Here is a 24,162-nt window from a genome sequence, read left to right as displayed (position 1 = left end):
GTGCGAGACGAAAAAAAAAATCCATCTACCCAGCTCTTCGACAGTTTCAAAGAGACAACTTTATTACGAGAAACCGTGCTACAAAAAAATATTCCTAACATCAGATACCCTTCGTATTTAAGAAATTCTATACCTTATTACTAGGATCAAGATGACTTTTCATCGAGTTAGCATTTAACAACAAAGCTCATTTCCGTACAGACACATGAGAAGACTGGCGTGTTAAGAGCGCGCGAAAAGTGTTAAATAATACATGGATAACAATTTTCATGTTGTATAAAAAAAAACAGCATTTTTACCACAGTCTCTGGCGAGAAAGAAACTACGCCACGCATTGAAAGGGATCAAAACTGATATTTACACAAGACCAATATTTATATTTACAGCGGCGAAGCTTTTGTACGGAGATGTTTGATTGAATCCACGAGGTTCCCATTGTGTTTAATAGTAGAAGACACCATAAGCTGCCACCAAACAAAACAAGGTATCCTAAAAAAAACAGAAAGAAACAAGGACTAAATCAACTGATGGCTTCTTATGGAAAGTGAATACTGTGAGATAACTGCCTGCCGAACTACGACTGTCTGTATCAGCTGCTTACTATTTTAAGGGGGCACTGCTCTCTCAGTAACACCAATATAAGTCGAAGCAATTTGCAGAAATAATGAGTTCCCGATGCAAAACAAGAGCGGTGAAATAAAAAGCAGTCATAAGCAGCCAAACACACGATCTTGTTCAACGAAAGATTCAAATGCGATTACCTAAAAAACTGATTTCTTTGTTGTCGTTCGGTTGGCCGCAAGACAAACATTTAAATATCTCGTGCACGCTGACACGCGGGAGTTCCATGCATTCTTTTTGTACGTTTCGTTGGTATTCAGCACAAGTAAGATGTTACAACGTTACAGCTACATCAAGAACATAAAAACGCAGAATAACCCTGGCTGTCACATCGGGCTTTTTCTATAAAGCTTCTCACCTTCTCAGTTTTAAAAAAAATCCACTCTGTCAACGAAATAAAACCTAAAGAAATACTTCAGTTGGCGAACGTATTGGCAAACATGTTACCGTCATTTTTCGGCGCCTACTCTCGCCAAAACTCCCGGAAAAACTTCCGAATAGTGCGACTGCAGCTAACCAATCAGAAGAGTGCACGAACACTCTCGAGCACGCCGAAAGTTTCCACGTCAGCCTGACGTCATGCGATGACACCATGTCGCCGAGCAACGTATCTCTCGAGAAGGGCGCGGGCTCGCTGAATTCTCTGAAAAGGGTTCGTACCGGAAAAGGCACTTGTAAACAACTAGTAGTGAACGGTCGTTTATCCAAAAATATCAAATATATTACAACTGTGAGAAAACAAAGAGTACGTTCTTTGGAGTTCAGCGTGGTGTGAAACGCGCCGACAACTGATCTTGCCGCTTGAAATCAGGCTGTTTCCGCGCGGCCTCGAACTGTCCAATGTCTGAAGGAAGGACGTATTAAAATTTGTTTAAGGGTGTTAACGCGTGAAAATGCTGCTAAAATCAAACAATTAATTTAAAATTTCCAGCCAGTTTATAGTAGAAAGAGACAATTTCCGCAGCAAACCAACTCTACCGTAACCTTGTGTACAATACATGGTGTATTTTTTCCTCACAGAAACACAAGAGTAAAAAAGTTGTGCAAATACTACCTTGCGTTGCAGTGTAAAAGGGGAAGGGTGACGGAGACGGAAAAAGAGGCGGAAAGAGGAAAGGAATACTAGAAATTCAGCCGAAGTGGGTGAGTCACCCAGCTAGCTGTACATCTACAAGAATAATCCCAACTCAGGTTAACAGTGATCTTCAAGTTTTGTTATTTTAAGGCGAGTCAAGCCTTGAATATAGTTTAAGGGTATCAGACGCGCACAGGCATAACCAAATGATTTCGGTCAACTTCTCTAAAACAAGAACTAGCAGAGATTAATAACCGAAAGCGGAACACGATATTTCCCTGGCTCTAGCGTTAACGACGTGGCTGCTTCCGTGCCCGCAGGGAAGACAAATGATTTCAAGCCGAACTTAAGGTTCGCTAATCTATTTTGGTTATTATAAGCCAGTATCACACAGCTTAACATAACAGCATGGTGATTAGACTGCGGCCTCGGCGGTTTGAGCCTTAAAACAATATCACCAAGCTATTATTTTACCGCAGAATGTCTCGGTGGAGTATTCTTGACAAGTAATGAAACGCCCATTTTTCACACTCTGATCGCGGGAGTGCCGCAAAGGGAGGGATCCGCGCGAGCTGTCGCGCACGATGCGCGATTTGCGACCTCCACGCTCTCGCGTTAGCTCGAAGGGTGTACCACTTTTCTCGACATAAAACGGGGTCGTTAGGTCAACGCGTCATATCCCAATCCTTATCGTTTGTCTTGCTAATGGCTGTCTGCAAGATGAAGATCTCATTCAGTTGTCTCCTTCTCCGACGGGTTTACAACTGTTGAACAACAAAAGCGCGGACGGCCTAGGCTGACAACACGCTGAACTAAATGACTCCACTATTACTTGTTGATCCGAACACGGCCAATTGGTGTATTTTTCAAGAATATAGCCATTGTTCAATTCAGTTTATTTATCTAAGTGAAGGATGAACGAACCAAGATGACGGACAACCCACGTGCAGAACCATTGTACTACTCATGAAACTTTGTCTTTAACAAGCGTGTTTTGGCTATTGTCGTCGAGTTTAAGCTTCCTAAGTTCTTTTCTGACACCAATGGGTGATAACAGTAAATTCTAAACGGCAACTGAAATGCCCTGTAAGACTAATGTTTTACATTTCAGCATAGAAAACTGCCGCTCAATGCTTTAAAAGTCGTCAATTTTCGCTGTTCTTGTTTGTTTGTTATTTATACGAGCGAGTTACTTCATAAATCGTTTTTACGGCTGTAATAAAATGAAACCAAAGCTGATAACACTACCTAAAAAAAAATTAGAGCCCTGCAGTTGAAAACAACACGGTTCTTTGATGCAGTCTGGTAAATTGACGACATCAAAGCCCCGCATATCCCAATTTCATCTCTGAAGTGAAAAACAACACTTGTTATGTCTAAGAGAAGGGCATGTCTAGCTGACATGAACCAAAAACTGTTTATTAGCCCAAGGCATCTCACTGTAACAATAGTAGCAACACTAATTCAGAAGCAGAAACCAGAGTCGCCTCGTTTAAAATAACAATAGTTTCTTTTTTCTGCGCGACACGTGCAGTAAGGCGCACGAGTTAGCGCGCGCGGCCTTCAAGAATAAATCCCGCCTCCCTTAAAACATCTTTTCAGAAAGCACACGTTGAGAAAAATACACGCGATGAAAAAGCGACAGTGATTTCAAGCTACACAACAGGCAAAAGCAAAATAGGCAATCTGAACGCACCCTGCGTCCCGTGGGAAAGTTATTTTTTTACACATCTCACATGTCATACACCACTTCATAATTTTAATCTTTCTTTTTGGTTGTTTTTTCGTGGGATATCCTCGGCATTTTCCATGTCATATACCACTTCATAATTTTAATCTTTCTGTTTTGGTTGTTTTCTTGTGGGATATCCTCGGCATTTTCTACGCCATCTAAAACCTGTTCAAAAATACTAAAAACCGTCCTATCAGTCAATACCTTGTTGGTACTCATCTTTTCATCTATTTCGTTTATTCACTGTTAGTTTGCTGGGAGTTCAAACAAGTTCTGTAACTACTGACGACATTTGCACATAATAGCCAAAAAAAAAAAAAACGTTAAATAACCAAAGAGAGCTGGTTACTTTTAATACCTTGTTTTTCTTTTCCCTAAAAAAATAATCCAGCGTCCTCATTAGCGGGAATACTGATGGTAATGTAAACCACTGACTTTGACATGGAGCTAAATTCAAGTCATCGGTCAACAGATGGGGTCGAAGGTGTGTTTTCGCTAGAGGCACGTTTTTAAAACGTGAATGCTGCCATTAACTTTACTATTAACTACTCGCTTACACAGTCACAAACGAAAACGACCTAGAAAAAGAAACAAGTTTTTTTCACCGAGATCCCTTTTTTGACCTGATTTATGCAGGAGTTGCTAGAATAAGGAGAATCGTTGTTCGGCTACGCTAAGAGGGCACAAAGAGTAATCCGTCGGCGTCATTTCAAAATGGTTCAATTTTTTCCCAGCTACTTTGAACATTAATATGGTAAGCCGGTTAAGTTTTAAAACAATCTCTCATCAGAGCAAATCGTTTGGTATGCAAGGAACTGGTGTGAGGAGAAATTACAAGAGCTGAAAATACGATTAGAATTCAATCTAGCACTTGACGAAAGTTTGCCTGCTGATTTCGCCGGAGATCTGATATTTTTGAAATTGAACGCGTCGTCTCCGAGGAGTGGATTCAAGTCCGGTGATAAGATACAAATTCCCAAGCAACGCAAAAACACGAGAGAAGCTATTCCAAACTGTGCTTAACAATGCGGAACCTTGTGCATGATGGTGGCGGTTTACTGACTACAAAGAGAAAATAATTAACAAGTTTAAAATGCAGGATTAATTAGTTCTGTCAACTTTTAGCTTCAGGCAAGGGATACAATGATACTTAATAACACAGCTCTGCCAAAATTATCGCGGTTTTTGGACACAATGAGTTTAATTTCCGAATTGAAACGAGCCTCTAATAAGTGATCTTTCTGATAAATATAGTAACTGAAAGAAAAGAAAACATTGATCGACTGTAAGTTGAGGGTTTTACTTTGAACAACGAACAAATCAAACCTCTGTCGAAGCATAGCTTTCGTCAGTTGTAAAGTGTTCACAATGTAAAATCTACTTTGCCAAGGTAACCTTGAACTTCAAACATATACACAGACAGGTGGAAACAAACTGTCTATTTAATTTCAAATTGTGTTTTTTAACAATGTAAAGCCTCTATTGATCAACAATAAACACTTGCGACGAAAACAAGTTGACAGATGAATTGTTTTCAGTGAAGTTCACGTGTCTTCAACCAATTTTCTATTGGCCAAAATCATGGAACACGGATGACAAAGACAATAAAAAAGCTTAAAAGCAGTCACAGAAACATGATCCCGAAAACTCTTCACGTGCAACTAAATTACCCATGAAATCAAAACAACGCGCCGCTTGATGTATGATCACTAGGCTTGGTCCGCCTCGTGGTAAGGGCTCCTTCGCCAAGCACGTGTTCTCAATTCAAGTTATGGGACCAATATACAAAACGTTAAATTAAAGCTATACAAACCACGCAGGCAAATTAACCCCCCGATGCATGTGATTCCACACGATATGGTCTGTTGCCAAGCGCCCCTGCGCCTCTTAGCATGATGAAGTCCAGCGCGCTGTTTGTCTCAAAAGCTAGAACGGGGGCTCATTGCAACTCTCAAAGAGTACCGAAAAATGTTTCCGAAGGGGGCTTGACAGTCTCCGGTGTATCGCACTTCGTTTATTTCGCATTATTTTTGCTCACATGCCGCGCTAAAACCCCAAACCCCATGCAAATAGCTTTTTTGCTAAACAAGGAAAAAGCCACACTTCTAATGACGTTGCGCTTTGCCGGTAACGTCGTCGCGATTATTAGATGCTTGCCTGAAGCGGGGTCGTGGGAACAAACCGTGAGAAAACTATATGTTCTGGCCACAAAAGCTTGCAGCATTCAGTTCATTCTCTTTATTAGCAAACACACCTGTCGCGGTTAAGTCGCATTGTTTCAGGCGCTCTGTGTTTATATAACAGTGGTCGAGGTTGTTGATCGTTCATCCGTAACAGGATTACGTTGTCTCGAAAACTTGCAAATTTGTTACCGCAGCGCGTTTTCTACACAACAACGCCACGAAACAACACGATATCGGTTGGTTTACGCGAGCCGACAATCAATTTTGAACTCCAAATGACAAAAGGGCACCGCGAGCTAAACGTCCAGTTTTCAGGTCGTGATTTTACTGACAGATTGCGCGCCAAAAAGGATTAACAAAAGCCTGAATAAAAGCTGTTAGGTTATGTAACATTAACTTAACAACGTGCGACGACTTGAATGAACGAAGTAATCGTGCCTTTGTACCACATTAAATTCAAGAAGTGCCCAGGGGCTATGAACATTGGTGGTTTATTGTCCGTATAGTCGCTTGTTGTAATATCACGAGTGTTAAACTTTTGCAATTAGCATCCAAAAGTTTTCTTATTTTCGGGCAAATTTACTACGTTGTTTTGAAACAAGTTTGGCAAATAAACAAATATGTCACAACAGCCGATATTTATCGTTTCTTTGCATCAAGCACCGCAGGAACTGTCTGTGCGAAAAACTAAGTTCATTTTGCAGAGACAAACACTCCAATTATCGCACACTGCGAGGGGGGCAAGTGGCTAGAGAAAGGCCGCTTCAAATTCCCGAATTTTCCAACGCGCGTAGGTAATACAAATTGAGACAAAGGAATTCGCCGTCAATGGGGCTTGGCGAGAACCGAGCACAAAAACAAAGTGTATTTGTTACAACACAATTGGAACGTTCCAGCTGCGATTGAAAACACCTGCTAAATGGAAAACTAAAATATGTTTTCTTGCTACGCAACCATGCATCTAGCGCTACACTTCTGCTCTGTAGGATTGTTTGAAAAGATCATCTTTGTCTGGTAGCAGGACGAGGCTCGGGTGTTGTTTTAAAAAACAACCAATCAATTCTCACTCTCTAAACATTTTCGTGGAATTTCAAGCTTTGTTACAAAACACCAGAAAGATCTACAATTAAAAAGTTTTTTAGTGTCTTCGTTGCCTGAAAACTAATCAGAGGAAAGTTAAACTAAGAGAAATAGTGTCCGTTTGTATCAATAAGATGGACGGATCGTGTCGACGAACAATTGCGGGCAGGTGCGGCAAACAGCGACAAACTGTAAGTCGCACAAAAGAAATCACGTATATACCTGCAGAAAGAGCGATGTTTTTCGCTAACATAACTTACTGCTAAATTCTTTTTCTTGCTCGATTTACAATATCCCTAATTTACGGTGAAGGTTAACATGGCTGTTTTATTGTCACGCTTTCATGTTTTATAGACTGCAGTAGAATTCTACTTATGTCGCCCTGCGACAGCCATAATAGGATAAAATACTCGTGAGGTTTGATCGCAAACTGCTATTTTAAGACGCTAACTTAGGGTAAGGCCGAAACAGAAAGTTCTTTAGTATTTAGAAAAGTGCATTTTAGGAAAGTGTGTTGTTTGTGGAGAGTAAAACGGCGCTGCACATGGTAGCGTTGTAACGTTCTCCCTCAAACTGTGACTTTTTCAAGAGAAAAACGTGAGAAAAACAAGAGGAAAACGTGACGCATTAAAAATTTCCTACACTGTATGTATTGCCCTGGCAAGGAATTTACTGAGCCCTGCGTGTTTTTGATTCTTAAATCGAAATCCAATGTCTGTCAATCACTTGAAAGCCCAATAGGTGAGCTTTCCGAATGAGCAGGTCATGCAGGCAGTTTTTCCAGCATATTCTTGCAGCGCTGTTCACCGATAGCACACAAACAAAAGTCAGGATTGAATTGGCGAAGAAGTGTGAGATTTCCGTGAGCTGATGATGAGTGAAATCTCTTCCGCTTGGCAGAAATAGTTCTGGCGATTATTGCCTTGTTGAAAGCGAAAGCTATCGATGAGAGGTTTAACTTTCACGGTTATGGCGTAAAGCTAATAGCGCGGTGACCAAACCCAAGAGAGTTTCATATCAGAGAGACGTGAACGTCCCAAAATATTCTAGCCCCTGTGGTCAGCATGAACCTTTTTGAGAAAAGAGTGACTGACGCTTTTGCTGATGGAAAAAATGCGAAATGTTACGATTCAAATAAAGGTGGCTGGTGAGTACAAGACTGCATATGGTTGTGTTTATTCTACTGATGGGGTCTACAGAAACAATCTCAAATTCCAATTTATGTTTTCCTAAGCAGTGCTCTCAGTTACATTTTTCGCTGAGTGCATGGAAAAACACTTGTTGACGGAGCCTCCACAATTAGCTTATGCTGTATTCTAAATGATGAGCTTTTGAATGTTTGAGTGCCTACCTTGGAGATTACTTAGTTTTGTAAGAATTTCTATAAACTTGAGTGTTTGGATAAAAGAAAAATGACTACAGCATTGAAAGTAGAGACGTTTTATCTGCTTACTGAACACCGGGGAAAGTTTGGCGAAACAGCAAAGGAAAGCTGGTAGTTGGGCTAAATTTATCGTCTAAAAGACAACTGCTCTGTCGACGTGTTCGTGAGTAAAAACTGTTTTCAGCCTGAGGCGACGCGAATCTCATGGTTCCTGTTTGCGTGCAAAAAGGTTTTTTCATCTCTTTTCAGACAAGTTATTAAATTCGTGACGATTACTTAGCTGTGAAGCAAAGCTTGTGATAACAAATCTGTCTTGATTCTTATACTTTAGTGATTCTCATTCAGCAGGTTTCAAAAAGTACGTTTTTAATCATTTTGACAATTAAGTGATCAAAATTTTGTGTAAGCTCTTTGCCGCAGTCATTATTGACACAAACCAAGCACAGAGCCATGAATGCAAGCTAATAGGAATGTCTGGTTTTCCTTGATGACAAAGTCTTTAATCCATGTTTGATTAATCCACCCTTTCAGTGCTAGACTTGAGAACTAGATTAAGTATTTTAAGCAGGTTTTAATACGCGTACAATTGAAAGAATGCAGACTAAATTAAATTTTCTGCAGGGAATGGCTAAACATTTTTGCACCAAATCCACGAAAAGTACGTTTTGGCGTTTGTGCAAAATCTACGTTTTCTTCAACTCTTTTAGGCGTAAGTTCAAAATACTAACTCTCCTTATCAAATACCACTACTACTTTTCAGAGCTTTTTGTAAGAATCTGATGTTCAATGAACGCAATACACTCAGTATTTTCGACTTGACGATTTCTTTCTTCTGGTCGCCTTCTGTTCGGCAATGTGCTGATGTAGAACAGGAATTGCAAAAATGTCGATAGTTATTGTGAATTAAAATCTTCTTTTGAATGTGCTAACCACATGCAGACAGTTTCTTCTGGCAAATCCATGTAGCTCCCATGCTTTGAGCCGCTTAAGTTTGGAAAGACCACATAAAAGACGACAGGTTAGAGGTCTGAGACTGTCACGAAGGGTGGTCATGCCTGCTAATGCCTCGGCTCAACTTGGAGATTTTTTCCACGGTTTGTCTTTTCAAATAGTATGACCAGTGATGTGAAGTGTAAATACTACTGTTTAGGAGATAACAATGAACACGTCTTTGTCGTTGGGTGAAGACTCTGTTCCAAGTCTGATGTCTCACTGGTTTTCTGTCGGTGGTTCAAATAATGAACAATTCAATGGTAGTACACTAAAGGTTACGCCCAATATTTTTGTCAGGTTCAGTAACCAGTAATACTCATAGCTAGAGAGACGCACTGTGAGAGAAAAGTGCCTTGCCTTAGAACAACAGACTTAGAACTCCAGCGCAATCCAGTGGTCAATGTTTGTTTCTAAAAAGCATCAATGGACGAGTGTGCCAGAAACCAGAACGAAGCGAAAAAAACTCAAAGGACACACAGGAAATACTTGATTTTACCGTCTTTGTTTTGTATTTTCAGGTGCTAATGCTAATGTACCATCCTGCAGTGTTTAAATTTCTGCTACCTGTATGTCACCTCAGTCTGAAGATGATATAGAATTATATCGAAATATTACACGCGCGATTCCTTGCATTTGTTGCCTGTATTATAGACACAATACATTTACTCGGTATCACATTTATTCTTTATCTCTTAAAACTATCAACAGGTAATGGATTTTTAAATAGAGTTGCTTCTCTAAGTACTTCTCTAAGTTTCTACACTAACCATCTGAGGCAAAAGTAGCATATATCTTTGGTCAAGCTATTTGACATTCAACAGAACAGACAGATGTGTACCAAAGCGGATTAATTTATCAAGATTCCACAAGAAAAGGAAAAAAAAACAAAACAAAACAAAAAAAAAACAAGTACAGATGGATATTGGCGCTCAAAACCACAAAGATAAGACTTAAATCTGAAATACCAGAGGGTGCACAGATAAACAATGTTAGTGCATGCACTTCATAAGGTTTCTGCACTTAAGTATTTGAGACAATGCCACCATGTATCTTTAATTTGGTCCAGTTATTTTGACAACATGATCATTAAGCAACAGAACACACAGATACATGTCAAAACTGACGACAGTTTTAATATCAAGCTTCCAATCATGAGGCATCATTATCTCAAGAACTCTCTGTAAGTAGCTAAAACGTTTGCTAAAATTATCGCAGCTGCCTGTTGATTACTTATTGCACTAATCAAAATAAAAAACCGTGAATTATGATGATAAAAATTTAAGCTGCAGCCACCTGGCAGCTCTTGATTATGAAAGCCACTTTTTGGTAAGCTCCACATAACATAAACCCCAGTTAACTCAGATTAATACTAGTCAACTTGAACTGATCTGAATTTGCTTCACTGCAATATAATTTTATGCAATAATTTCATTGCAAGTCAAACTCCTGCACCTTCTATTGTGCAGCCCCAGAAAATAGCCACACCCACCTCAAAGAGGGGTAAAGAAAATTCCGAAGGGGGGAGGGGCAGGGTTTCAAAGAAAAGTATGAAGCTACATGAACTAAACTGGAATTTCCAGATAGGAGGGTTCAAACCAAACATTTTTTTGTCTATGGGTCTGAATATTTTCTGCACAAAACACATTTGCACGTGCCTAGGAATTGAATATTCTGCTGTATCCTGGGCCCAGTTGTTCAATGAGTGGGTAATGCTATCCACTGGATTAAACATTATTTATCCTTTGGATAACTGAGACCAGGATGGCTGGCACAGGTAGGCACAGGGAGGGAACATGAAGCATAAAGCAATGAAGCAAGAGGCTCAACTGTAAAGGAACTGAGGAAGTGAGATAAGAATATCTTGTTCCCAAATCCCCTAAAAGTGACTTATCCACTCTCTTAGCATGTCACGCCTATTTTTCCCTGCCACTTGCCTAGCCAAACCTGTCTTCAGTGTCATATTGTAATTTTCAACATAGCTTTTATTGCAGTTGAGTCTGCAGTGAAATATTCCTTTGTTTAACAAGGCATACAGACAAGGTAAAAGAGTCAATTAACACTAGAAAGCAGTTTCACCTTTTCACCTTGTTTGTGTTTGAAACCACTGATAACTGAAACAAGAGCTATTAGCTCACACTTAGTTAAAGGCTTTTTTGTTTGGATTATCAGCAACAGGAACAAGACAGCTAAAATTAATTTTTAAAAAAATTGGGCTGATGTATAAACAGATGATGAACAAAATAAGAAGACAGTGAAAGGAGCTTACTCTGTGGTGGGGTTTATAGATTGCAAGTTTTGTGCATGTAGATGATTCTGGCTGACAAAGGCACTGTTTTCTCGTTTGAAAGATGTGTGTTAACTCTAAACTTACATTCATGAAAACATCTTGGGCGTAATTGTCTGTGTCTGAATCCCAAAGGCATCTGCACGCTACCCTGAAAATGAACGATAATTATTAGAACTGTATTAGAACTTGGTTTGAAACAGAGTTATGAAGTGAAACCTGCCGTAAGGTGACAAAAAAATTTGATACAAAACATGTATGTCACTTATGGGAGGCAGTCACTCATCAGAGGTGTGACCACAAGGTGATGACCTGTAGTGGTGACACAGGCTTTTGTAAATGAAAGCAAAATGAAATACAAATGTCAACGAGTCAGGTCGTCATAAAGAGTGGTTTGACTGTGGGTTTCGACTGTAGTTATTGGTATGTATTCTTCATCTTCCCCTGTAAGTCAAAACTTTGAAAAACAAAGTGAAACTCATCATCATCAATTCCAGTTCCCCAGATCAGAGATGCAAAAAGGGGCCTTAAAATTCAATATGTTCCATTAAATCATACACTTATTGAAAAACCTAAGAAACTCCAAATATTTGAAAAAAATCCTTTTGAATATTATTGTGGAAGGCATTGTGGCCTAATGGTTAGTGTGGTGGATTCAAGATTGAGTGAGTCCAGGTTGGAACCAGAAACAGGTTCCTTGTGCTGTATTCTTAGGCAAGACACTTTACTGTCACAGTGCCTTTCCCTAGCCTGGAGTATACATGGGTACCGTCAAATTTAATCCTGGGGGTAACCCTGTAATGGACGGACATCTCATCCGGGGGGGGGGGGGGGAACTACTCCTTGTCGCTTCATGCTACGGTAACAAAAAAGGATGTAAGCACCAGCCAAGGCCAATAGGCTCAAACACAGTGCCCTTACCTCTATCGAATTTAGAATATTTTTGCCTGTTATAAGAATGAGATGTATTTGGTCATCTCACTAAATATTAGTGAGACACTAACAGTACTTTTAAATGATACAATATTAATAAAATATAAGTTCACTAATTTCCACAATTTATATGGAACATATCTATACAAAACTTACTTGACTCCTTCTCCTCTCTGTTCACCAATGACTACCTGGACAATAAATTTATATCTGTCCAATTCAAGTTCTGAAATGAATTAAGATTCAGAGAAACCATATTAAAGTAGAATTATTATTCAAAGGCCTTTGTTTTACCCTGCAACTAGTCATAATCAATCAGCTTGTTGAACACATCGATAGTACTAGCAAACAGCTAGTTATAACCTATACATCATTGAACCAAGCTATAATAATTGCAAATTCCTAAGGTGGCTCACAACAGTTGCCAGCCTGTTCTGAACACTACTTTGATAGATTCACACTGCTACTCATTTTTAGTTAACACTGAAATTAAATGGCATAGACAAAAATCACAAACTGAAAAAGGGTAGCAATATCAGTTGTTATGACCTACCTTAAGAGAAACAAAAATAGTTTGAGATGGAAGGGACCTGAGTCAGCCAATAGTAAATGACAGAAGAAGCTTGTCCAATGGAAAATGATTTCAGTTTGAGTAAGTGGGGAGGACCAATTTTCTAATCTATTCACAGACATTTATTTTTCTGCTATGAGTTATTTTTCTTCAAGCATGCAAGCAATGCATGAAAGCAGCCCCAAAACTGGCACAAAAAAATTAAATGTTTATGGACTTGTTTGGAAAAAAGACACTTTTCAGTCTCCTCCCCCATGTCATCACCTTGGTCATTACCACCTCCACCTGACTGACTATGTTTTCAAAATTAATCTCTGGCCTTGACAATGATTGATGGGTGGGGATATGATCAATACAGCCTCCTAGACCATCCAGAGACTAACAAAATTTAGTGCTTAGCCCAAAAGGAACATACTGTTTCTGCTGTGTGAACATCTCCTGGTCCCCATTTCTCCACATCTTCTGATCTACAACCACCATTCTGTAAGCATCATGATTGATGCTGGTGCAGAAACCAACATAATAACAACTTCCCTTGCAGAATTCATTGGCACTATGAGCACCAAGAGCTACTAGTCTGCCTTACAAGCTGATGGCCTCACCCCGGGGGGTGCACCCGGAACAATTGGACAGGGATGTGTGGCCCGCTTCCCAAAACCCTTACCCTGTTTCTGACCAAAATTGGTCGTACTCCCTACCCTCTTTATGACCTGACCAAAAATTCAAAACCCTATTTATGACCTGACTCTTACATCAAAACCCTGTTTCAGACCTGCATTACTATTAGTCCCCTAGTTCAGACCAATGTTAAATTGCCGTTAACATAATTTGTGAGGGGTTCTTGTTGATTTTCTTTTCGATAATGATGAAAAAGTGGCTTCTTCTTAAAAACATATCCATCAAGGCTAGAGTGCAAAATCCATACCCTATTTATGACCAAAATGGCTAAAATCAGCTAAAATCGATACCCTATTTATGACCAAAACGGTTGAAAAACCATACCCTTTGGGGCCGCACATACCTATATAGCTCATATAAGCGAGTACCCCCCCCCCCCCCCCCCCTGGCGGCCTCACCTGCTTTCCATTCTTGGTGGGACCCATCGACCTCTGACCTGTTGTGGAAGAATGCTTACACTAGATTCCCTTGTTGTTGAAGACCTCAATTCATGACCACCAATGACACTGCCTTCCATCCTGCCAAACACAAAATCATTATTGCTGGTTTATACACTTTCTCTTATGGATTCTCTCAAACCTCACAAACCCATTGAGCTGTCAGGGCTTGCCATCTCCTTTGTGCCTCTGGTGTGAACACCAATGTTTGGCCAGGAAAAGTGACTAAAAGTTCAAGCCCCTCCTGCCTTGGTTAAGGACATCTCACATGCCATTAAACCTTGGCATGAACTCAGCTTCCTCTAGCTTCCTCAAATCCATTCATGCCTGCATTATTCAGTCTGTCGGTGATAAGTTGAGACTTCTCAAAGACACTGATCAGAAGAACCTCTACTCGTAAGCCAAAATGACCATTTTTGCCCGGCATGCCTTGTCACTTCTGATCCTCCTCACAAGTCAACACTGACCAAGTCATCCTTCAACCAGACCTAAACCAGCTCTGAACTCCCCCATAGAGACAGTCCATGCTGATAACTATGAATTACTACACGCTTCCTCATGTCACTCCTAAAAGAATTCCAAGTTCTATTTGACCCTCGCGTTCCTGGGTACAATGATGATGCTGGCCCAATAAGAGGCATTTAATAAATAAGGGCCCAGTTGAGCCACCCAGCATAAAGGTCGTGTTCCATAGTATTTTTGTGAACAAACAGACAGACACAAACAGATTTCTATTAAATCCCAGTTATCAAGACAGTCACTTGAAGCACATACTGAGGTACTGAGGCATAGTTTCCCCCTTCAAGGGAGTATGGCTCTACAGCTGCTGTGATATGGAGATTCCTCACTCCAGAACAGCTCTAGGAAAATTAATGGATGATCTTCTTCAAGAAGGATTGTGTTACTAAGATAGCCAATGGTCTATACAGCAGCTATAACAATCCTCAACACTGTGTAAACTGGCACAAAAACCTTTTGACAGTAGATCGGCGTGACCTTCAGCTGTCTGGTGGTAAAACCATCATTCGCCCTGCTTCCATTTCTATTCTTGCCTGAATATGATCCCAAGGCTCCATTCATGCTTCACCGCATTGTATAGCTGTCCTATCATTCTGTAAGCACCCCAAGACTGTCTGTGCTCCCCACTCCTTCATCTCTTCTTACAAGATGCTTGGTTGTGTCCTGATTGGTTTTGTGCACCTCCTTACACCACTCGAAGCACTTATCGCTGGTTGCTAATCACAGGACACAGTGACCTGGTCTGATAAGCTCCTGGCATCCTTCCATTCCACCCCAAAAGCTCTCTCATCTCATCTCTCTCTCTCTCTCATTATTATTATTCATCCAACAATTTCATTATCTTCCCCAAATCTGAAGATCATCTCTGGATCGAGACTGCTGGTTCTATCAGAATGTATGCTGTCAGTGCAACCCTAAACACTGTCCATTGCCACTGTGATAAATTGTTTTTTTTACAATAACCAATAATTGGTTATTGTAAAAAACAAATTGACATCAGTTTTTCATGCATCTGTCCTGTTATTGACTATGAATTTTGGCATAAGATTGTTAAATTATTGTCTGCTCTCATGGCGTAAATTATAAATTCATGTGTCTATGCTTATTGACAATGAAAATTAACCAATAAGTGTGTGAGAATTTTTGCAGTTATCGTAAAAATGCCCTTTTTGTGTCTTTATCCCGGGACCTGGTTGTATACCTCATTACAGTCCACAATGTACTCCCTGGCTTTGCATCCCTACCCTTCACAAGCCGCGCCCGCAGTCTTCCACAGTTTCCTCCATCTACGCATGCTTCAAGTGTTATTGTATTATCCTGCACTTAAGCTCATGGCTTTATCCTATTCAGTACTGTGATATTAAATCTGGAGTTCATCTCAGTTTATTGGTGCAGGCTTTTTCCTGGTATAAGGCATGTTGGGTGGTATATATAGATTACTTCATGGTTGGTGAATGCTTATGATTTTTATTCACAAGTTGTGAAGAATCGCAAACGAACGAGTGAGTCTTCAAGCAAGTGAGTTTGCGATTCTTCACAACAAGTGAATAAAAATCGTACAAGCGAACCAACCATGAAGTTCTTTGTTTATTTTATAAGTACTGAGGTTTCTTTCCAACAATAATGACAATTAACAGCGATAAGACAATGAAATTAGTTTTATTTACTCAACATATGCTCTTTAAAAATTCGACATCTTTTCAAAATTTCTAGACAATGAAATGAGTTTCATTCACTCAAAAACATAAAAACTTCAACATTTTCTTTTCAAAATTTCAGCAAGGGAAAAGAAGAAATTTTAAAGCTAGTGATATATAACAACATATTCATATCATAGCAATGTTTTTACTCATCGTCACTGTTCTCCAATGGCCTCAGTCTCTTCCATCATGGCAATGCTTCTGGTGGGCTAGACTCCTGTAGTGTGAGCTTTGGTGACTGATTAACTAGTACTGTGTTTATGTTGATTGAAAAATTGTCCCCTTGAATGACAGCCCCGCTGAACAAAGCCATAGATTGCTGTGATTCAGAAGTAGATGGAGAAATCACTGGATTGGCTTTTTCATACGAGAACGTCTTGGTTGCAGTACCAGCTACAACACTGCTAAGAACTTGAGACATTTTCATCTGCTGTTTTGTCGAGACCTTGCTGTAGTTTTCGATACTTTTTAGATTTTTATGTCCTGACAACTGAGCGATATGAGTCGGTGGAATATCATTTTCGCTAAGTGTGTTTGTATCATAGTTTTTTTACCACTGTGATTTTGGAGACATTCGTTGTTTATTCCTGCTTTTTCAGCCATAGTTTTCATGAGACCTTTAAGTTTGTTTATGCCAACAGGACCAACCTTGAACCACTCTTTTGTCTGAAGCGACTCTGCCTTTAAGTTGTTGTTGACAGCTAAATAAAAGGGAGAATCGTCTTCATTCATTTTCTCAGGTCTCTTCTGGGCGTAGAGCTTGTAGACCACTATAGGATCTTTTTCTGATCCATCAGTGGCAAACATTTTAGGCGGCATTGCCCTGATATCGCGGCAGTCTGAACCAGTTCTTGTTTTGGTTTGTCTTTCATTAAATTCCAAATATTCCTTGCCATCAGCTGTTTCCTTCAACTTTACATTGCCCCAGCACATGTCTCTATGTTCTTTGCAGCCTCTGAGCCCACAATGCATAGTGCTGTTTAACCAGAGTGTGTTCAACAATGCTTCAGGATTTCGTGTACCGAGGAGGCCTTTTTTGTAGAGTGTATTCAATTCATCACTGGTTAAAACTATTGAAGCATTTGACCTGTTTCCTTTTCCTTTTTGCTTTAACTCTTTCTGTTTGGACAGGAGGACTTTTCTTGTATTCTCAAATACGAGGTCATTCACGATACTGGCAGAGTGGCTGGTCTTTTTTAGATGTCGTTCAAAACTTGCCAATAGACTTCGAAGTGAAGAAGGCTCATAGTCTTTGCCATCTTTGGTTCTGACCGAAATGATAAACTCGCAGATGTATTTGTTTAACTGCAATGCTGGAATTTCTTCAACTTTTCTAAGTTCATTCCTGGTTCCTAAAAAGTTTTGCAAAAGTTTTACATCTCATTGTGTTTTTTGTAATGTGGCTTTGTTTTCTTGTTCTGCAATAAAATTGTCAACTGAACCGACTTCCACAAAGGCTTTCCGACATCTTGAAAATAAAAAGGCGGCTTGCCAGTTTTTGCACCAAGGATGACGTGGCTTGCCGTACGATCAATTTTCACTAGTGAAAAACATTGTTCGTCCAATCAGACACCGCGAACGATGATTTTTCACTAGTGAAATTTCATCGTTTGCGTCGCTGATTGGCTGTGACTAAAAACAGAATGACTTTTTCATCACTGTCATCTCTGTGGATAAATCTCAGTACTTATAAAATAAACTTGTATTACAAATCCTCTGATTAATAGCCAGGTTTTTAATAGAATCATCTGTTTCAACCACTGCTTAGGTGCCCAAACCAACTTAACAGATAAGTCCACCACGAAATAGAGAGATAATCAAGATGTTCAACAAATAAAAAAGTAATTCCAATCAAGGGGACCTCTTACTTTCCTCTTAACAAAGGATGTGTGTTTCATACCAGGTGTCCACTAATACCAGTAGGGAGTTTGACTCAGTCTACAAAGGCTCACTTTAGAGACTCAAGCCTCAAGATGACCTGGAAAATGATTGTAATCAATTTAAACCAGATGTCCAGAGGTGCACCAGGGGTCTCATGGTTTCATTGATCTACTAGACTGGAGATCAACTCAATGGGGTTCAATCCATTGACTGTGGTGTGTTCTTGGGCAAGATGCTTTACTCACAAAGTCTCTCTCTCCACCCAGGACTGTATAAATGGGTACTGGCAAATTTAACAGTGCAATCTGGTATTAGTAATTGAATACTTGAACTTTTGATAATTTTAGCTCTTGTTTTAGAGGCCTTCCAAGAGGGATAGCCATGTTGCCATGTTGCATCCTTTAGTGTACACATGTTGCCTACCTGAGTGGAAGCAAATGTCACTACGATCATTTTTCTGCATCAAGTTGTATGTCGCGTGCACTGTCGCAACAAGGTTGATTTTTTCAAGAGTTCGTTCAATGGAAAAGCACACAAGTTTCTGACATTTACAGACTTCAAGAGAATACAATTTCTAAATAGGTAAAAAGTCCAATTTAAGGGTCAATGTCACTTTCTTTTCTAGTGCTTCTTGTGTCCCTGTTGAATTTTAGCAGTGCATTCAATTTGCTTGTCACTGATTAGAAATACCTGTGTCTCTGGTTTTCAGGGAAGGGTTGCTTGTCTCTTTTACCCCTTGGAAGGCCTCATTTTACGTGGACAGTAGTGGGGAAATAGATAATAAAAATGCTCAATGTTGCAGTTACTTCATTACTCTGCAGGAATTCGTTGAGTCACAGAGGCTTAGAGAGGGCTTTTACAGTTGAATCCTTTAGTGTGTGAAGTGACCCTAAACGATATATCCTAGTGAGAGGGGAACATGGGGATTTGCAGTGTTGCGGTGTTGATGTTTTTCTTTAATGCGGTGATGCGGTGAATAAAATCTCAACTTATGGGGTTGCAGTGATTTCAAACCCTACAGTGTGCAATGTTAAATGTGTTTTTCACGCTGCGGTGTTCAGTGAAATGAAATTGTTTGTGGTACTGGGTTTTTTTGATTTACCTTTCTAAAACCTAAATTTGACCTAAATTTAACATGTAAACTTCGTTAATCCGATGTTAATTTATGACAAACATGTACCAATGTCAGGTTAATAATTTGTAACAAAATACAGACCATCACCCTCTAGTCAATCTTCAATATGCTTCGGCTGCCAATCCGAAGCTGTTTTGATTTATATGTTTACAACGTGACAAGTAACTCGACCTCTGCCACCTGGAGCTCAGTGTTCTGTAGACATGTGGAGGAGTGAAGACACAAACAATCCTGGAAATTCTGGAAACACCAAGGCCGAATATAATGTATTATTGACTGTGCAGCTATTCAGCTTTGTCTATAGGTCATTCTGATACCAGTCTATACCCGCTTCAAGGTCCTGCGACTTTCTTGACCTTCTATTTCCTCAAATGATTATTGATATCGAACGCAAATGCAGCTAGCTCCAGAAAGCAATACTTTCAGTCAAGATAGGGCTTCAAGCAGTGGGTTTATACACTAAGAAAAGTGAGCGAAGTAAAAGAAGAGAGGGATCTGGGGTAAAGGCCATCTCTTGAAGCTCCTCTCTTTTTTCTTTGTCTGCTTCCTAGCTTTGCACAAGGTTTCTTCACAAGAGCAAGAAAACTGATTTACATGCATCAGCAGTATCAACATATGCGCAATACAAAAAGCATTGTGATGTGTTTATTTTGTGGAATAAAAGTATTATTTTAAATGTAGATGAACGAATCATGGTGCTAAAAATACGTGTTGCAGTGATGGTGTTTCATTGACTTTTTTTGCGGTGATGCGGTGTTTGTTAATTTTTTTGGTGGGGTGTTGCGGTGTTCAGACCCCCCACCATGTCCTCCTCTAGCGACCAGAAAGGTTAGCCTAAAGAATCTCAACTTTGATGACTGTATTTCCTTAACAGACTTTCAGAATTTGATTATTGAAGACTGGAAATAGGAAATGGGGACCTACCTTGAGTCTTTTTCATACCGGCTTTTCAGGATGATTAACATAAACAATGCCTCTGATCTCTAGATATGACTACCTCAGGCCAAGCTTAAATTGCAGAAAACCCTGATTGAGCCTAATTGTATGTCTCTATATTTGATAAACTTAAGCGTGCTTATCCTTCTTTACTGTGATATGTATGGTGAATCGTTTGAATATGTAAACAATAGCCTCCATTTGGCGTGAAAATATGCTCGGATATTTGTCCTCGGACATCATCTGTTCTGAGATGCGAACAGTTTTCCGAGAGCAAAGCTCGAGGAAAACTGTGAGGTGCAAGGAGCAGATACTGTCCAAGGACAAATATCCGAGCATATTTTCAAAGACAAATGGAGGCTATTGTGTTTATTATCCTTCAAATATTTCTGGCAACATGCGCAGTTTCAAAAGTTGGGGAATATTCTCGGATATTCCCCAGTTTTGGCTGGGGAATATTTGGTCAGGTGACCCGTTTAAAGCAATCGCGCATGAGCGAAAATATTTGATGGATTATAAACTGGGTTATTCCAGAAAAAAATCCACACACTGGGCACTTTTTTTAACCCCCCCCCCCCCCTTCCCACCCAGATTTCCTGAAGCGCTAGACCCTCCTTCTACCTGGATTTCCAAGGCAAACCCCCCCCCCCCTCCCACCTGGATTTCCAAAAAAAACATTAAGAGCCTTAACTTTAACTTATATCCAGTAGAATTATATGCAAAATCACATCCAGAAGAAGCTCTTGTGCAATTTCCAAAGCTTAAGGTGGCCGAACACAGTTTTCGCGCGCGCTTTTACTGATGCAATTGAGCGCGCACACAAGGATTGCAAAGAGCGATCATTTTATTTACTCAACACCCGCACTATCTGTGCTATTTTTTCTCTATTATTGAATGCAGTGTATTGATGGCTTTAGTCTTTTATTACAAAGATATGTTAGAAAAGGTAACAACGCAAAGAAACCAGCAATTCTCAGCTTTCTCTTTGTTACCGAAAGAACCCAGTTAAATGCAGCGCATGTGCAGTTGCTCGAAAATTGAGACCGATTGCTTTTGCAGAAACTTACGGATTTCTGACGATCCAGCCATTAGTTCAGAAACCGCGTGAATGATCTATCGCAAAAAATCTGAATTTTGACAAAGGGAATTTTTAATAATACAGAACATGTGGTGAAAACGATTTACGGCGAATTACAAAAATCGCCTATGTCAAAATTTTATTAGAACAGTGTTGACAGAAGGGATTTAATGTCAATTCGTAGTGGGCAAAAGATGAAAAAAATCTAACGACTGGATTTTTTTTAAATAAACAAAAACCATTTTTTAAGCCTTGTTTTTAACCAGCTCCATTGCCATGGCAACAGCACACACCTTAGCCAAAATGTGAAAATAAACTTTTCTGTGGTTAACCTTGACTCTTGCAAAAAACGAGCGCCAAAGCATAAATAGCTTAAAAGTAATGGTGAATTAGGCGTAGGCTCTTGAAAACTGTGTTTGGCCACCTTAAGCAAATATTAAGCTGTGGAACTCAATAAAACAAGCTAAACACAAAAAGAGTTTCAGAACTCATAGCTGTGACTTGTTTCCTACACCGCCCAAAATACATGTACATTTCCAAATTTATAATGACAAGACTTTTGGTAACTTGAATTAAATATCTTACCTCTAAGTTGGCCTTCTACTAGGGTGCGGAGAAAAAAACAATTAATTGTGCTGAATTTTGAAGGAAAATTGTGCAGGAAAAACAACTTTGATTGTGCAGGGAATTGTGCGGGATTGTGCAATCTTTTGATGAACTAAATTTCAATTTTAAGTGTTGTTGCCTAGTCCTACAACAAGGAAATTCTGCATTGACGATAATTTAGCCAAATTTATTTCACTTGTAGTTCAAATACACCTAGCAATTGCCACTTGTGAAGCAAACTGTGTTGCGTGACTGACTCTGTCTAAACAAAATCATGTTGAATGACACGACTAACTCGACACACATGAAACCAAACTAGAATGCTGTATCTTCCATTATAAATGAGTTCCATTTTAAAATATTCCTACCTTAATTCAATAAAAATATATAGCTTGAATATTCCTTCATAAACTGCATTAAGGTTTGTAAATTCTTGGATGTTATCCACAAAAAACACAAACTGAAAGTTTATCCAAATTACATACAATTGGATTTGATGCCTTGTTATTGTTAATATTCACTGGAGCACTTTGATTGAGGAAGAATCGTGAGATTTCTTGCTTGCTTTGAAAGGTAAATAGCCTGAAAAGTTTGTAGGAATCTCTGGAAGCAATAGGAACCTGTTTTATTGAAATATTTAAGCTAATCTTCAGGGCTGTCAATAAGGGCCGTAGCCCTTAGCACCTGTTACAGCTGAGCATACCTGATGGGCCCTTGATGCTATATGTGAACTTGTATGTAAAAAATACAGTTCACCTACAAAGTAACAAGTTTGTTATGGGTGTGAAGACCAAGGCTACCAGTGAATCAAAACTTAACAACAGCCCTGAATCTTTAAGGATTGTGCGGGATTTTGTGACCTGCAAACACAGATGGTTGGCTGTAGCTTGTCTTGGTTTTGGAGAATGGTGCGAAATGTATTGCAACCAAGAGCTTGTAGCCATGCTAACTCTTTGAAAAACATTCTACTCTTGTGGATTTAAACGACTGTACGTAAACTGTACAAGAGCAGTGAATTTCTATGATGGTGAGCTAGGGCGGCTATTTCTGTGAACAGTTACGTTCAGCAGCGCACAGGGTCTAGGTACAACAATACAAATAGTGTAGGCCTTACACACTCATAGCGAACTTTGTTTTGAGGGCTTTCTTTATGTTTGTCTTTTTGTCATGTTTTCTGTGTTTTTACTGTGATTTGGGAAGAATCTGTGCAAGTAACTTGAAGTATATCAGGAAAGAAAGATATCACTGAAAGATTACATTTTTTTCAGATTCAGAGAGAACTCAAGTGTCACATGTTCAGGATCCCCGAAAAGCCCTTTTTTAGGTTCAAGACCTTCCCTACCCCCTCTGCTCCTGCCTGGATTTCCATAGCCTTTGACCCCCCACCCCTCCCCCCTCCCCTCCTGAGAGAATTTCCAGAAACGCATCTGTTGGGCAGGTGTGGATTTTTTCTGGAATAACCAATTTTAGATCAAAGCATAATGAACATATCGATGTAGGTGGTGGCAAAGCGAACAAAAAGGTAAACCAGATTAGTGAATTGCTATTGAAGGATACCAGGACCTACCAGGAAAGTAGACTTTATTGGCTAGTTTCAAATTTGGATAACATGATATCACTGTGCAAAGCGGTCACAAATTAGAATAAAATGCAGAAAGCGGGCCATGGGTGGCCATTTTGCAGGTTACTGACTGTGCTGAGCATACCTGAGGGAGATATCTGAACAGTGAGGGGGAGGTACAGGTAACAAGCACTTTAATAGGAGGGGAGGTGCGGAAATTAAATAGACTGGCCCATTTCCTCTGCAAATTATCACATGTTTCGAAAAGATTTTTAGTTTTTAAAATAATAGCTTACATGTAAGCTTACACTTACCTTTCAACTTTTCTTTCACTGTGTCAGATATCTGTTTACACCATGAAGTAGCCTCTTCTGAACTGTATTTCTTTCCAGACAACTCTTCGTTTAAAACATCATGAATTACTGCTTTTACAGCAGCGGGACGAAATCTATTTTCACCAAAAATCATAGAAAATCTCAGCCTTTAATCATGTGGGATAACACAAATTCGATATAGAAACCTACTTCAAAGCTAAAATGAACGTGAATAAACCTAGCCATTTTGGTAACAATGTAATCGACTTACTTCTGCTTAAAGTTGGGTCGTATATTATACGAATTCGACGAGTCCTCGGGCATTTTGTTATGTTAGAAAACTTGAATCGTTCGACGAAAAGCTTTACTTCAAATATGGCGGCGAACAGGCTTCATCTCCATGACGACGAAAAAAAGATAAACTTGTACCCAGGATTAGTGTGCCAAAAGGGCGCGCGCAA

General features: G+C 39.6%; 1 protein-coding gene across 1 annotated transcript; it reads right to left on the bottom strand.

Annotated features, from left to right (window-relative positions):
- Positions 1-36: 36 nt before the first annotated feature.
- LOC145493091 (dynein light chain Tctex-type protein 2B-like) lies at positions 37-24,162 on the bottom strand. Its single transcript, XM_081472498.1, has 5 exons — positions 23,973-24,162; positions 23,702-23,835; positions 12,442-12,511; positions 11,440-11,503; positions 37-489 (listed from the first exon to the last, which is right to left on the bottom strand). Exons 1-5 carry the CDS (start codon positions 24,023-24,025, stop codon positions 442-444), a joined length of 369 nt encoding a protein of 122 aa, XP_081328624.1. The 5' UTR covers positions 24,026-24,162; the 3' UTR covers positions 37-441.

Source organism: Orbicella franksi, chromosome 7, assembly GCF_964199315.1.
Source record: "Orbicella franksi chromosome 7, jaOrbFran1.1, whole genome shotgun sequence".
Classification (NCBI taxonomy): domain Eukaryota; kingdom Metazoa; phylum Cnidaria; class Anthozoa; order Scleractinia; family Merulinidae; genus Orbicella; species Orbicella franksi.
This window is presented reverse-complemented; position numbering and strand designations above follow the sequence as displayed.

Excerpts from the sequence above, each read along its gene's own strand:
- LOC145493091 (XM_081472498.1), bottom strand. The coding sequence starts at position 24,025 with ATGCCCGAGGACTCGTCGAATTCGTATAATATACGACCCAACTTTAAG. Across the intron at positions 12,512-23,701 it reads AGTGAAAGAAAAGTTGAAAG|AACTTGAATTGGACAGATAT; the intron begins GTAAGTGTAAGC and ends AATTCATTTCAG. Across the intron at positions 11,504-12,441 it reads CAGAGAGGAGAAGGAGTCAA|GGTAGCGTGCAGATGCCTTT; the intron begins GTAAGTTTTGTA and ends GTTCATTTTCAG.